General features: G+C 39.2%; 1 protein-coding gene across 1 annotated transcript; it reads left to right on the forward strand.

Moving 5' to 3' along the window:
- Positions 1–2,777: 2,777 nt before the first annotated feature.
- On the forward strand, positions 2,778–13,207 carry LOC307018343 (uncharacterized protein). Its single transcript, XM_079648559.1, has 2 exons — positions 2,778–3,591; positions 10,547–13,207. Exons 1-2 carry the CDS (start codon positions 3,348–3,350, stop codon positions 11,575–11,577), a joined length of 1,275 nt encoding a protein of 424 aa, XP_079504685.1. The 5' UTR covers positions 2,778–3,347; the 3' UTR covers positions 11,578–13,207.
- Positions 13,208–13,512: the final 305 nt, after the last annotated feature.

Genomic DNA, 13,512 nt, shown 5'->3' on the forward strand with positions numbered 1-13,512 from the left:
TTCTGTACTACCACCAGAGTGCGCTATTTTAAATTCCAGCTTGTTCCACTAGGGAATAGCTGTTTCAAAACTGACTCGTTTTTAACAAGGAGAAACTTAGTTTCCTCAAAAATATCTTTAAAATAGGAATTTACACTATGGTTAAACACACATAACACACATAACCGCCAAAACACATTTGCAAAGAAGAATATTTCAAAAACCGCCAAAACACATTTGCCAGCAGCAATACTTCAAAAACGGCCAAAACACATTTGCCAGCAGCAATACTTCAAATCTTTGGAAATACAACAATCCTTCTCTCTAATATCCAAAAATTGATTCAGCCTTCTAGTTCCAACTGTGACAAGAAGTATTATTCGTTCTTCACAAGATGGAGGTCAGGAAAATGCCTCATTGGAGTGAAACCAGCTGCATAAGAACAAAGAAAGGAGTGCTTTGAATTAGCATTTCACGAAATGGCGATTGCCCTGTCTTTGTTTTTCCACATGTGGGGTGTAAACAAGATGGCACCCGATTATTTCGCACTCTGACCTGTAGACAAAGAGATTTGTCCATGCGGCTCCCAGGTGGGAGTTTAAACAATGGCTAGGTGATCTTTAAACGAACAGTAACAAAGTAAACCACTGGTGTGGTATCATAAACCCTGAAATACAAGCCAAAACAACACTTAGTTTAAAATAACCACATTTCTATCTAGTTTACTATGAAAAAATGGGCTTTATCTTATTGATATCATCACTTAAAGTTAGGAACCCTTACGCACTAGCTATAAACCTGTTCACGTAATATTTGACTTTATAGTCGACTATGGGCTTTATCTTATTGATATCATCACTTAAAGTTAGGAACCCTTACGCACTAGCTATAAACCTGTTCACGTAATATTTGACTTTATAGTCGACTATGGTTAACTGTTGCTATTTGGACACGCCAAACTGGGACTAATATGGAGACCTATCAGCCACTGATAATAGACCGTCGTCTTATTACTGCACTGCTGCTGTAACTCCGATTACCGTAACCCACCCGCAATATCTTTTTTTAAACAGAACAGTTTTAACCACTGATAAAGGCCTAGACCTTAACCAAGCCTTTCTTGAAAAGGACTTTCTTCACTGACTTCGGTCTTAGCCCTTAACTGATTCACTATGCCCCGCTACTTTTCACTTTCTCGGCCCTTAACCGATTCGCTATGTCTCCAGATCTTAACAAAAAGTCGTTAAATGGGCTATATACCCTTACGTCATAGGCTAAATAACTATTAACGTAACAAGAGACACCCATGTGAAAGCAGCAAGGCACCTATCCGAAGTACAATGTCCACACACTATATATTTAAAATTCAACACCCACACGTGGTTAATAGCATGCAGGGTTAATGGAACAAAAGAAAGTGTGAACTCACCCTGCTTGTGACAAAACAACGCCTCGTGGTTTTAGAGTGATTATTTTATGAATTTGGGTTGTTTTAACATTAAAATGCACAGCTATTTTCAGGATCAGCCGGCTGCCATCAAACACACAAATCTAACTTTGCCTAGTTTAACTAGTGAAGAATCTTTGTCATAACAGGCATCTTATTACCGATTGATTTGAGCTCTTGTGTGTCGAATGGCTGCAAGCGTCTCCAGAAAACAGCCGGTTGGTTTTCTCTCCTCGGTCAGCGAGATCACGTCAGGGAACTCACCAGATTGTTAACTGTGTTCGTTATTCTCCCGACCAGGAGAGAAGCTTTAAAATAGGAGACTAAATGGAGTCTCTGTGAAAGTTCAATTGGGTACTTTAATTTAAAAAGGCGCGGTAGTGTTACAGACAGAATATTGTTCAGTCAGACAAACAGCTGTGATCCGCTCCTCGATAGGGAAGAGAAAAGGAGCCTGGATCTCTCCTCCGTGGCTGTTTATATATGGTGTGCTGGCTCCTCCCCGCCAGCCGGCTCGCCTCGTCTCCAATGTCCGTTATTGCATTTAAACAGAGGATAGGTTCTTTTCACATTCAATATATGCTTAACACGCTGTTTCTCCTCATATTCTCTTTCATCACTTTTCATTTAACACATTCTAAACGCTGTAATCAATACTCTAAACAATACTTCTCGGCTCGTTTGGTTTCCGGTCATTCCGGATGTTGTCACATGCTACTCTTGTCTGTAAACAATGTATTCAAATAAACTGTTCCTCCATTTAATATTCAGCATGGTAGTATCTCGACATCTATAGTTGTAGTGTTAAATCAGTAGGCTTCGGTTTGCACCACTCTATATCATTTCGCTACTAAATTCACCTCTTCAGGAAATCGTATATTAGCCACATGCTAAATGCTAACCGGAGATGAAGGATTTTCAGAATAAAAGCTTAACTGCTTGTGCACAAGAATTTCTGGTTTTTCAGTATAAAAGAGCATTAAAACTGACGGCATGTTTAAACTACATTTCCCCATTAAAACATTGATTTTAATTTCTAACAATAGCTTTTATTTACTCATTAGATATAGATTAGTAGATCATTCAAAAATATAAATCAATTATTAAACACACTTTGACAGTTATTTATAGGATAAGATAGCCAGCAGCAGGACATCAAGTTATTCAAATTAGCTCTACATTTACTAACTGTGATAAAACACATCAATAATCATTATAGTAACCCAGTAACTCAATATATATACATATATATATATATACGATTCTGAAAAGGGCAATTATGCATAAGGAGTACTTTTACTTTTGGTACTTTAAATATATTTTGATACCAATGCTTTTGTACTTTTACTTGTTACACAGTATTTTTACCCTGTAGTATTTCTACTTTTACTTTAGTAGAATATCTGAGTACTTCTTACACCACTGCTACCATAAGTTTGGAGCTGTGTGCTACGAAAGCCGGAATTTAAAGCAAATATTTTACAGCTGAAGACTGTTTTTAAATGTAGAGCAGGTTGTAAGCGAGACCCCGTTTGTAAATGAGGAAACAGTTCAGCGCTGCTCCTCCTCCTGGAATGATTCAGATTTTTGATAAGCCCTCCCTCTTCTTCCTGTTCTAAGACACAGCCAGCTCCACTCTGTACACGCCCCTGATACAACTGCCTACCGTTAGAGAATATCACCAGTTGTTCGTCCCACATCTTATTTGGCAACAGCGTCTCGTCGCTACGGTTCTCTCTCTCTGTGTTCCTGAGAAAGTGTGTGTGAGCTCCAGCGCTACTGATCCATCATCTGTGTGTTTGGATAAACCTCTGAATGGACTGTGTGCTCTTTTTTCTGGAGCGTTTACCTCGGACTATAGGAGCTAGCTTAGCATGCTAGCTGGAAACACGTTAGCAACACTAGTCAGATTAAGAGTTTGATGGAGAAAGAAACGGTGTGTTTAACGGAGTCTGCAGGAAAAGGTGATCTAGTAAACATGAGTAAAGTCCAAATGCTGCTGTCGTTGAAGAAGCAGCGACTCACTGTTGAAGAGATATTTGCTCTGTTTGAAAAAACGATAGGAGAGCTCGAGGAGGAGCTGTCTCTTTCCAACGAGGAGAACAAGAGACTCCAGAAACTACTGGACGCTGTTTTACAGCCTCAGCTTCGGACACACAGAGCAGGTCTGTTCCCTTTACCCTTAATTAACTCTTCAGTCGCACTTTATTATCACATTAATAACACTTTTAGACCCTTTTTCAGCACTTGCTGCAGGTAGTAAATCCTGAAGTAAAAGTACAAACACCACGCTGTGAAAATACTCCATTGCAAGTTAAAGTACTGCATTAATATCTTATTTAAGTAAAAGTATGTAAGTATTATTAGACAATTGTACTTTATTATTATAATTAAAATGTATTACGAAAGAGCAAACCTACCAAAATAAATATATTTATAAAAATACATACATTGAATAATATGCCATTTAATTTACTGATTTAAATATTACCCATACATGTAGGCACTAGTTGGTTAAATGTGACATACATTGATACTTTAGTCTTAATGTGCTTCTTTATTCACCTTTTCATTTTAAATGTGTAAAAAGCAAATAATAACAACACTTTCGATTAATTCAAATTGTGCGAGAATAATTCATAAAGAAATCAATGAATAAATATGTTAAATAATAAATTAAACTAATCTAAAATGTTACTTGATAAAGAATAGGGGAACTAGTACAAAGGTCATTAAGTAATTAAAAAATTAATATAAATTAATGTAAAATCTCATCAATCAATTATTGCTAACATGTATTTATAATACATTCTGTATTTATAAAACGGACAAGTCAAATCAAGCAATCTGATTGGTTCTTAGCCGTGATATACTGAGCGTATACACAAGTTATTGAGCCGTTTCCGCTCTACATCCTGAACTCCTCCCTTCGATGCAATGCACTTCCGTTTTGGCGGACTGGGTTTGTTTTGCTAGCTAGCTCCGTTGTGCCGACAAAGCACTGATATCCCAGAGACAAAGAGGATATAACAATTACAACATGAAGAAAAGTGGTTCGGGAACTACGTGTGCGGTAGTTGGTTGCAATCACTCGAGAAAGCACCTGAACGAGTGGTTAGATAGAGAGTGTTACGACCACAAACCAGCACCCAGCACCCAGCCATGTTGTTCATTAAATACAGATAAACACAACAAATACTGCATGCATTGTATTTTTTAATATTATATATGAATATTTTCATAGTGATGTAATTGTGTGGGCTGCTTTTATATTTTAATTTGTAATATCTGTTAGGATTAAACATGTGATCTTTCTTGTTGAAGCCATTTCTTTAGTTTCATCTAAACAATTAATTCATTCAGTGTTATTTATGTACAGTATGAGCTTAATATGAATGATGAACTGTGTTAAAAGAAATTGTAGCACTCTAAGGAACATATGAAATGCAATAATGCAATAACAGTGCAATAATGAAATTAAATTACATCAAACTTTATTTTCACTCAAACAGTACAGGCACATATGATATATTGCACAGCATAAAGAGATCATGTAAATTGTGCATTATGTAAACAACAGACAACTGTTGGCTCCTGTGGGCATGACCTAAATAAGGCAGTTTATTTTGGTTTTAAAATGCTGAGATATTTACTGCAGAACTGTAACCTTCCCTCAACAAAATCGTCAACAATTTTCGGGAGCATGTGGGCAAAGTAGAATGTGCGCAGCCTTATGATATGCCCCTGGACAAAGTCTTGGTCGTAGGGTACTTCGATTTCTAGGTGCTCAGTTTTGTTCCAGATCACCAACTTGGAGTGCTGAAGCCCTGTGCAGTGCATCCCAATTTGTACCTGCATATAGTAGCCTTTTGGACCATTGCAGGCAATATGGTAATCTTTCCTATTTCCGTTTGCCACAGTTGTGATTTCACAGTTCTTTGTTGCCAAAAATTCTGCAAGTGATCTCCCTGGTCCAGCAACACACGTACATCCCGCAGTTTTGACTTCTCCAGCTTCAGTTACCAGCACCCAAGCATTATGCCACGCATTGTTCAAACACTGGCTAGGCTCTACCTTTGCTTTTAGATAAACAAAACGATCATGTTTGTATGACATGACACAACCAACTTTGTTGCTGTGCAAATATTGATATGCCTCGGAGGCCTTCAGACTGTCCATTGCTTTTCCATCTATGGCCATGGATTGAACGAAGTAGGAGCAAATTTTGCTGTACGTTATGCTGGGCCACGTCGTCATGTTATCCTCCCAGTTTTGCACTGAATTCGGGTGGGGGAGAGTAACGCCATCTCCAGTCAAAGAAGTAGAATCGTGTTCCCAAGCTAGCATCACTGTTAGCATCGAAATCGCTGTGTTTACACCAGTGCCCGTCTGACTGTTTACATCGGTTTACACCGACAGACGCTGTGCAAAAGACTTCCGGCGGAAATGAAGTGCATTTGTGTAGGGTTATGGCGCTACCCGTGGTTTGTCGCGTAAACTTGTCTATACATCCCACCAGTGGCAGCGCCAGGGTATGGCTGGGGTAGGCTACACCCATATCAAGAAATGGCTTAGCCCGACCATGAAAAATGATGTTAAAGTAAGCAAAATAAAGTCTGCCAACTCGCGCCGAGAATTGCACAGACAGCAGTTAGTAAGATTGATTTCAGTAGCCACTTGTCTGGAAATACCGAAGACTAGAAACGGTTTTGAAAACTTTTGTCACGTAGTGATCGTCTTCTCAATAGAACATCTTTGATAATGTCTTCTGGCAAATCAGAATCAAGATAACGGCGTGGTGTTGTTGCAGGAAGTCCCGACGGAGAATACTTTTGCTATAGTACAGGGGTGCACATAACTGGTACGCAGGTTATGTGCGTAATTTGAAATGCGTACCGGCACTTGTGTCACAAAGCGCATTTGCGTACCGACGTACTTGTGAAGCTTTTCCAGAAGGCGGTTAGATCATCGGACGATAGAGTCGGTCTCCGTTTGCACAGACAGGGCTGCTGTTAACGTCGATCTCTACAACGTAATTGTGCCAAAACTACGCCAACCGGCTGCGGAGGGAGACTCCCCCCCCCCCCCCCTTCACTGGAGAACTGCGCTAAAACAGCTGATCACAACGTTCACGCTCTGTGGTCACGAAGTACTCCACTAGCCCCCCCGTCGACTTTACTGAGTTACTCCCCCATTGATAGAACTCAACACATAATGAATTAAGACCCCACGGTTTGATGATTGATAGGTGTGTGGGCTGTCTTTCATTTTGACACACAGAAAAATGTTATAATAAACATACATACTGTATGTTAAATGGATATATCCGCCTTCTTCATTTATCTTTCCATTCCCACAACAATATACATAAAGAAATGGCATATTTTGGACATAGTTCGAATGGTGATTAATCATGATTAATTCATTTTTAAGCTGTGATTAATCTGATTAAGCATTTTAACCGTTTGACAGCCCTAATATATATATACAGAATATATATTTTGAGAGAGATATACACTAGTATTAGACGCAGTCAAAAGTTTGGACACATCTTCTCATTCAAAGTTTTTTATTTATTTATCGGACAGGGCCACTATGTTAAATTGTTTGAATGAGCATTTTGTGTCCTGTGGCTCTCTGTTTGATTCTGTCACTAACTCTGCTTCTGTGAACACCACAGTCCGTGTTTTGGAAAACCATTTTAGTTTTACTCCTTTTACTGTTGATGTTGTTCGTGAAGCTTTAACCAAGTTAGATCCGAAGAAACCGGCTGGCCCGGACAACGTAGAACCTTTCTTTTTAAAGATAGCTGCAGATTTTATTGCTCCACCTCTTACTACTCTTTTTAACCTCTCCCTCAGCACAAATACAATTCCAAAATTGTGGAAGTCAGCGTATGTCCTGCCTCTACTAAAAGGTGGGGAGGCCACTTTATTAAATAATGATCGGCCCATCTCTAAATGATCAGTTCTGGCTAAAGTTCTTGAACGCCTAGTGAGTGAACAGGTAAAGGATTTTTTTATGTACAAATGACATCCTGTCTAAACATCAGTCAGGCTTCAGAAAGCAACATGGTTTGTCGCGTAAACTTGTCTATACCACGGGTAGAATTGTAAGTTACTTTACACAACAAGTCAGTATCCCTCCGCGTCTAAGAAAAACAGTATACCGTTGGGCTGAAAAGCAAACTGCCTGCAGTTTGCTTTTCATACTGGAACAAGAAAGCAGCGGAGAAGTAACGGGGCAGAAACCCTCCCTTTTACGCAGCAGTCCAGACATAGACATCAAACGGCAAAACATATTCAGTGTGCAGTTCCTTTGGCATTAGGGCAGGGATATCTAGACACTTTCCAAGGTTTGACATAATGAATTGTGCTACTTTTAAAGCAAGCAACAATGTTTTCAAATCTGTAATCAAAGAGGTCCGCAAAAACACTATCGACCAATCAGATTGCTTGATTTTACTTGTCAGTTTTATAAATATATTTGCATTTCTTCCGTTACGAAACAAAATTACAAAGCATAACATTGAAACATTTAAGATTAACTTCGACCTCCGGGGGGGTCTTACTATGGAGTAGTGGATTGAGCAGTGCCTATCTCCAGAAAAAAAAGCACCTAACGAAGAGCAGGTAGACCAACTGGAAAAGTACCACCATTCAAAAGCTTTCTGATGCAGGTCTTGAAACAAAGCAGAGAAATTATGACCGTTAGTGGCCACAGGTGCGAAAGCTCTCTCCAGAGCTACTGGAAGCCGAATCTCGGGGACCGGAGAAAGTGGAGCAATATTCTTGCCACGCCAAGCAGCAGCATCGAACAACCTCAACCTGTACAAGTAACCACGTTAGCCATGCTACTGATGCTGGACAGTTTTTCAGTGGGTGCACAATAAACGGCAACATACAAATGAATGTAAGTAAATAGCCAAATAATGGATCAACGCTCTGTCTAATATGTTCGCTAGCTGTTAGAGTTGTTGCATAGCAACCACCTTTCGTGCAGAAGGCAACGGAGGGACTTTTAATTTGAACATCATTATTTGCTAATAAAAACTATTTAAATTAGATTGTGTATTTTTCTTTCATATTGCCACACTTGGTAACCGTTTTATAAAAGCAATAGCTCACTTCGCGTCGGGCCAAACCACGCCCCTTAGCTGTGATATAATGAGCATATACCACGGCCTGTCGTGATCTATTGCTTAAATATATATATATTATATATATATATATATATATATATATATATATCTTTTTTTTGTTGAGGGAGATATACACTAGTATTAGACGCAGTCAAACGTTTGGACACATCTTCTCATTTGAAGTTTTTTATTTATTTAAATTGGTTCTACTTTGTAGATTTATACTGAAGACATTAAAACTATAAAAGAACACATATGGAATGATCTAGTTAACAAGAAAGTGTTACAATAATCCAGAATATGATTTATATTTTGCTGGCTACTGCAGAATGCTTTGGTAGCCATGCTGGTTAAGGGTGCCTTGAATTCTGAATAAATCACCTACAGTGAGACCAGCAAAGCCCCCCACCTCACCTCCTCCTCCATGCTTCACAGTGGAAACCACTTATGCAGAAGCCATCCGCTCACATTCTCTGCTTCTCCCAAAGACACAGAGGTTGGAACCAAAAACCTCTAATTTGGACCGATCAGACCAAAGTACAGATTTCCACTGGTCTAATGTCCAATCCTTGTGTTTTCTTGGCCCAAACAATTCTCTTCGTCTTGTTGTTCATCCTCATTAGTGGATCTTTGCACCAATTGGACCACGAAGGCCTAATTCACGCAGTCTCCTCTGAACAGTGCATGTTAAGATTGTCTGCTCCTTGAGCTCTGTGATCATTTATGTGGGCTCTAATCTGAGGTGCTTTAATTTGCGGTTTCTGAGGCTGGTAACTCTGATGTATTTTTCCTCTGCAGCAGAGGTAACTCTTGCTCTTCCTTTCCAGGAGGGGTCATCATGAGAGCCAGTTTCATCATAGCGTTCAATGGTTTTTGCGACTGCGCTTGAGGATACATTCAAAGTTCTTGACATTTTCCGGATCGACTGGGCTTCATTTCTTAAAGTGACGATGGACGGTCGTTTCTATTTACTGGGTTGAGTCGTTCTTGCTATAATATGGATTACAACAGCAGTCAAATAGGGCTTTCCACTGTGCACTAACTCTACCTCTGCACAACACAACTGATGGTGTCAAACACATTAAGAAGGCAAGTCATTCCACACATTGACTCTTGACAAGGCACACGTGTTAATGGAAAACCATTCCAGGTGTCTACCTCATGAAGCTGACTGAGAGAAGCCAAGAGTGTGCAAAGCTGTCATCAAGGCAAAAGGGGGCGACTTTGAAGAATCTAAAACAAAAGATATTCTTAATTTTTTTTTTAACAGTTTTATGCTCACTAGATAATTCCATATGTGTTCTTTCATAGTTTTATGTCTTCAGTATTAATATACAAAGTAGAAATAAATTAAAATAAACAAAAACCATTGAATGAGAAGGAGTCCAAACTTTTGACTGGTACTGTATATAGGAAACACACATTTTAATATTTAGCAGGTTCCTTCATCTATAATCATTTATACAAGCGCAACTTTGAACATGTACAGCAGTAAAATGCAACATACATAATAATCAAGAAACCTCATAAGTTAAACACTGACAAGGAACATTTTACTGCACCATCATTACTTTTACATAAGAAGGTGCTGTAAAATGTTCTGTTAATACTTGCATACTTTTACTTAAATAAGGTTTGAATGCAGGATTTTTATTTGTAACAGAGTATTTACATTCTATACTGTAGGCGTAGTGTATCTGTGAACAATCCCAAATACAATTGTTTGCATTGCAGCTAGTGCTATACCAGAAGAAAAAAACCTTTTTCATTTTTAACTGGAAGTGGAAAGGGGCGGGGCTACATGAGGTGAATTGAGCCAACAAAAATACACAATAGGTGGGACTAAGAAAGATAAGGTGAAAATATAAAAACAAAGGCATTAATAAGGGCTGCAAAATGTCACCCATTGTAATGGTGATTAGATTTTTGAATGCTAACACTTAACCGTTTGTTCTGACTGTGTTTCCTGTTTCCTGCAGATGTCCAGCTGCCGGTGGTGGTTAAGGAAGAGCTTCTCCCTGAACAGCAGGAGTGGAGCACCAGTCTGGACCAGGAGGACCCAGTGCCCCCCCCACACATTAAGCAGGAACAGGAGGAACTCAGGATCAGTCAGGAGGGAGAGCAGCTTCAGGAGCTGGAGGAGGCTGATATCACCAAATCCACTTTCACTCCTGACCCTGTGAAGAGTGAAGATGATAAAGAGAGACCTCAGTCCTCACAGCCTGATCAAAGACAAACTGAACACATGGAAACAGAAGCTGATGGAGATGACTGTCGAGGACCAGAACCAGCCAGGAACTCAGATCCAGAGAGCAGTTTACAACCAAAGACTGAAGACGACACTGAAGAGTCTTCTGAACCTGATGCAGGAGACTCTTCAGAACCTGACACTGAAGACATTGCTGATTGGAAAGAGACCAGAGAACCTGCATCAGGCTCAAACTCACTGAAAAATAGACATGAATCTGTCAGTGATCCACAACGTAGTGCTGAAAATAAACCATCCAGCTGCTCAGTCTGTAAGCAAGCTTTTTCACAGAGTGGACATTTAAAGGTGCACATGAGAGTCCACACAGGAGAGAAACCATTCACCTGCTCAGTCTGTAAGAAAGCTTTTTCACAGATTGGAAGTTTAAATGTACACATGAGAAGACACAGAGGAGAGAAACCATTCACCTGCTCAGTCTGTAAGAAAGCTTTTTCACAGATTGGAAGTTTAAATGTACACATGAGAGTCCACACAGGAGAGAAACCATTCACCTGTACAGTCTGTAAGAAAGCTTTTTCACATAGTGGAAATGTAAAGGAACACATGAGAGTCCACACAGGAGAGAAACCATTCACCTGTACAGTCTGTAAGAAAGCTTTTTCACATAGTGGAAATGTAAAGGAACACATGAGAGTCCACACAGGAGAGAAACCATTCACATGTACAGTCTGTAAAAAAACTTTTACATGGAGGGATAATTTAAAGGCACACATGAGAGTCCACACAGCAGAGGAAAAATAGAGCTGCAATGTTTGTGACAAAATATTTGAATAGCATAATCATTTCAAAAGACACAAGTGTGTTGGTCGTCAGCTGCTTCTGTAACTGTAAGAGCGTACATTCGTCTATTTTGTATCCTGATGACCTAATGCTGTTACATGTAATACGTTACTCCCTAAGCCTGATTTCACCCACCTGCAACCGATTTGCGAATAATCACAAATGTTAATTTCTTTGACCCCTTGACTTGACTATTTTTTGTTTAATAATCGTTACATCTCCTCTGGATCAAGTTCCCGTGTCCTGCCTTTCACCTGCTGATCACCCACTGCTCATTTAAGGAGGACTCACCTTTACAAGGGACCAGCTAGTCTTAGTGTCTTAATGCAAACGTTTTGTAAAGTGATGCCAGAACAAAAATGTGCTGTTGGGTTGTGTGCTCTCTGCAGGACGGTGTCTGTACTCAAAGATTGTCTATGAAATGAGAGCTTCACTCTGTTTTTGTTGTCTAAACCAGGGGTTCCCAAAGTGGGGGTCGCGACCCCCCGGGGGTTCGCGAGACCCAGAGTGGGGGTCGCGAGATAATTACAAAATAAAAATGGAAAATTAAAAAATATATATTATAAAAAAAATGTATTAATATTTTTTATAATTTTTTTTTCAATTATTCTTAATAATAACATTTGCATAGACATTTTTTTCTTTGACAATCCACAAGCGCAGTGTTTCTCAAACTTTTTTTTTTTTTTCGGAAATTAATTCACTAGCAACCCCCACTAGTCATTCAATGACTAAATTATTACATCATACAGTCATTACATCATGGGTTTGCATTGCAATAATAGAACGCCTAAAACTCAACTTTATTTCTTCCAAGTTGCAGGTGTTCATTGTTTAGAAGTTCGCTGTGTTTCATCCAAGCTTCCACTTCGTGCTCCGATAATGCTGAAAGTATCTGTTGTATGCTTTACCTGCTCCAGTAACAAAAGTGTAATTCACTGGACAGAGACAAGAGATAGTGGATAGGTCCAGAAAAGAACAAGAAGATAGTCCGTATAGTCAGAAAAGAAAAGAGACTCACTCAAGAAAAAAGGTTCTGAACCAGTGAGAGTTCTTCATTTGCACATAAACATGGTCAAATATTTAAAGTTGTGACCAGATGGTGTCTCCCTAATCAGTGTATCTACGGTCCATTTGTTTTTCTTTATTACACAAGTAAGCGGAAGAGCGTCTGAGATGCCTTTTTGTTTTTTTACCTTACTAAATGTTCTAATGGTCATTGGAGCGAGGGGCGGGGCGAAACTCGCGGAAGTGATTTAAAAACAAAAGCCCTCGTTTGCTTGGAACGGTGATATTATAAACAAGGGGAAACAAGGTGAATTTAGCAATCACAACGAAAACGGCCAAGACACATATTGAGCCCAGAAAATGAATATTATTAAGGGCTGTAAATATAATAGGCCTATGTCTAAAACGGACAACATTGTTAGAAGATTTAAACTATACAGCGATTCTGCACTGCGGTCAAATCAGCCGTCTCTCGAGTTTGTTTTTTCAAATCAACTGCTCTTCACTTTTTTTCCCTGCTATATTCAATGAGTGATACAAATATTTTTTTTTACCACAACTTCTTAATAAAACTGACACTGTTGGACTCGGTACTCATTTGACTGCTACCTGAAATGAAATGAAGTACTTTCATCCTCTGTCAAATTCCCCTCCATAGTACATATTGCATGTTTTCTGCTGTCTTTGAAGAGTGATAAAGATACAATTTTACCATTAGTTCTTAATGAAATTGATACTGTTTGACTTTGTATTAGTTAGCCTACTACTAATAATACATTTGTGGGGGAGACTTCTGAGTTTTGATGGCAAACACTGACGGTTTATTTGGAGCTTCAACATATCACGGGCCACGAGTTGACCACACGGTTGAGATGCCACAATCAATTC

Source organism: Notothenia rossii (genome assembly GCF_949606895.1).
Source record: "Notothenia rossii genome assembly, chromosome: 9".
Lineage (NCBI taxonomy): Eukaryota > Metazoa > Chordata > Actinopteri > Perciformes > Nototheniidae > Notothenia > Notothenia rossii.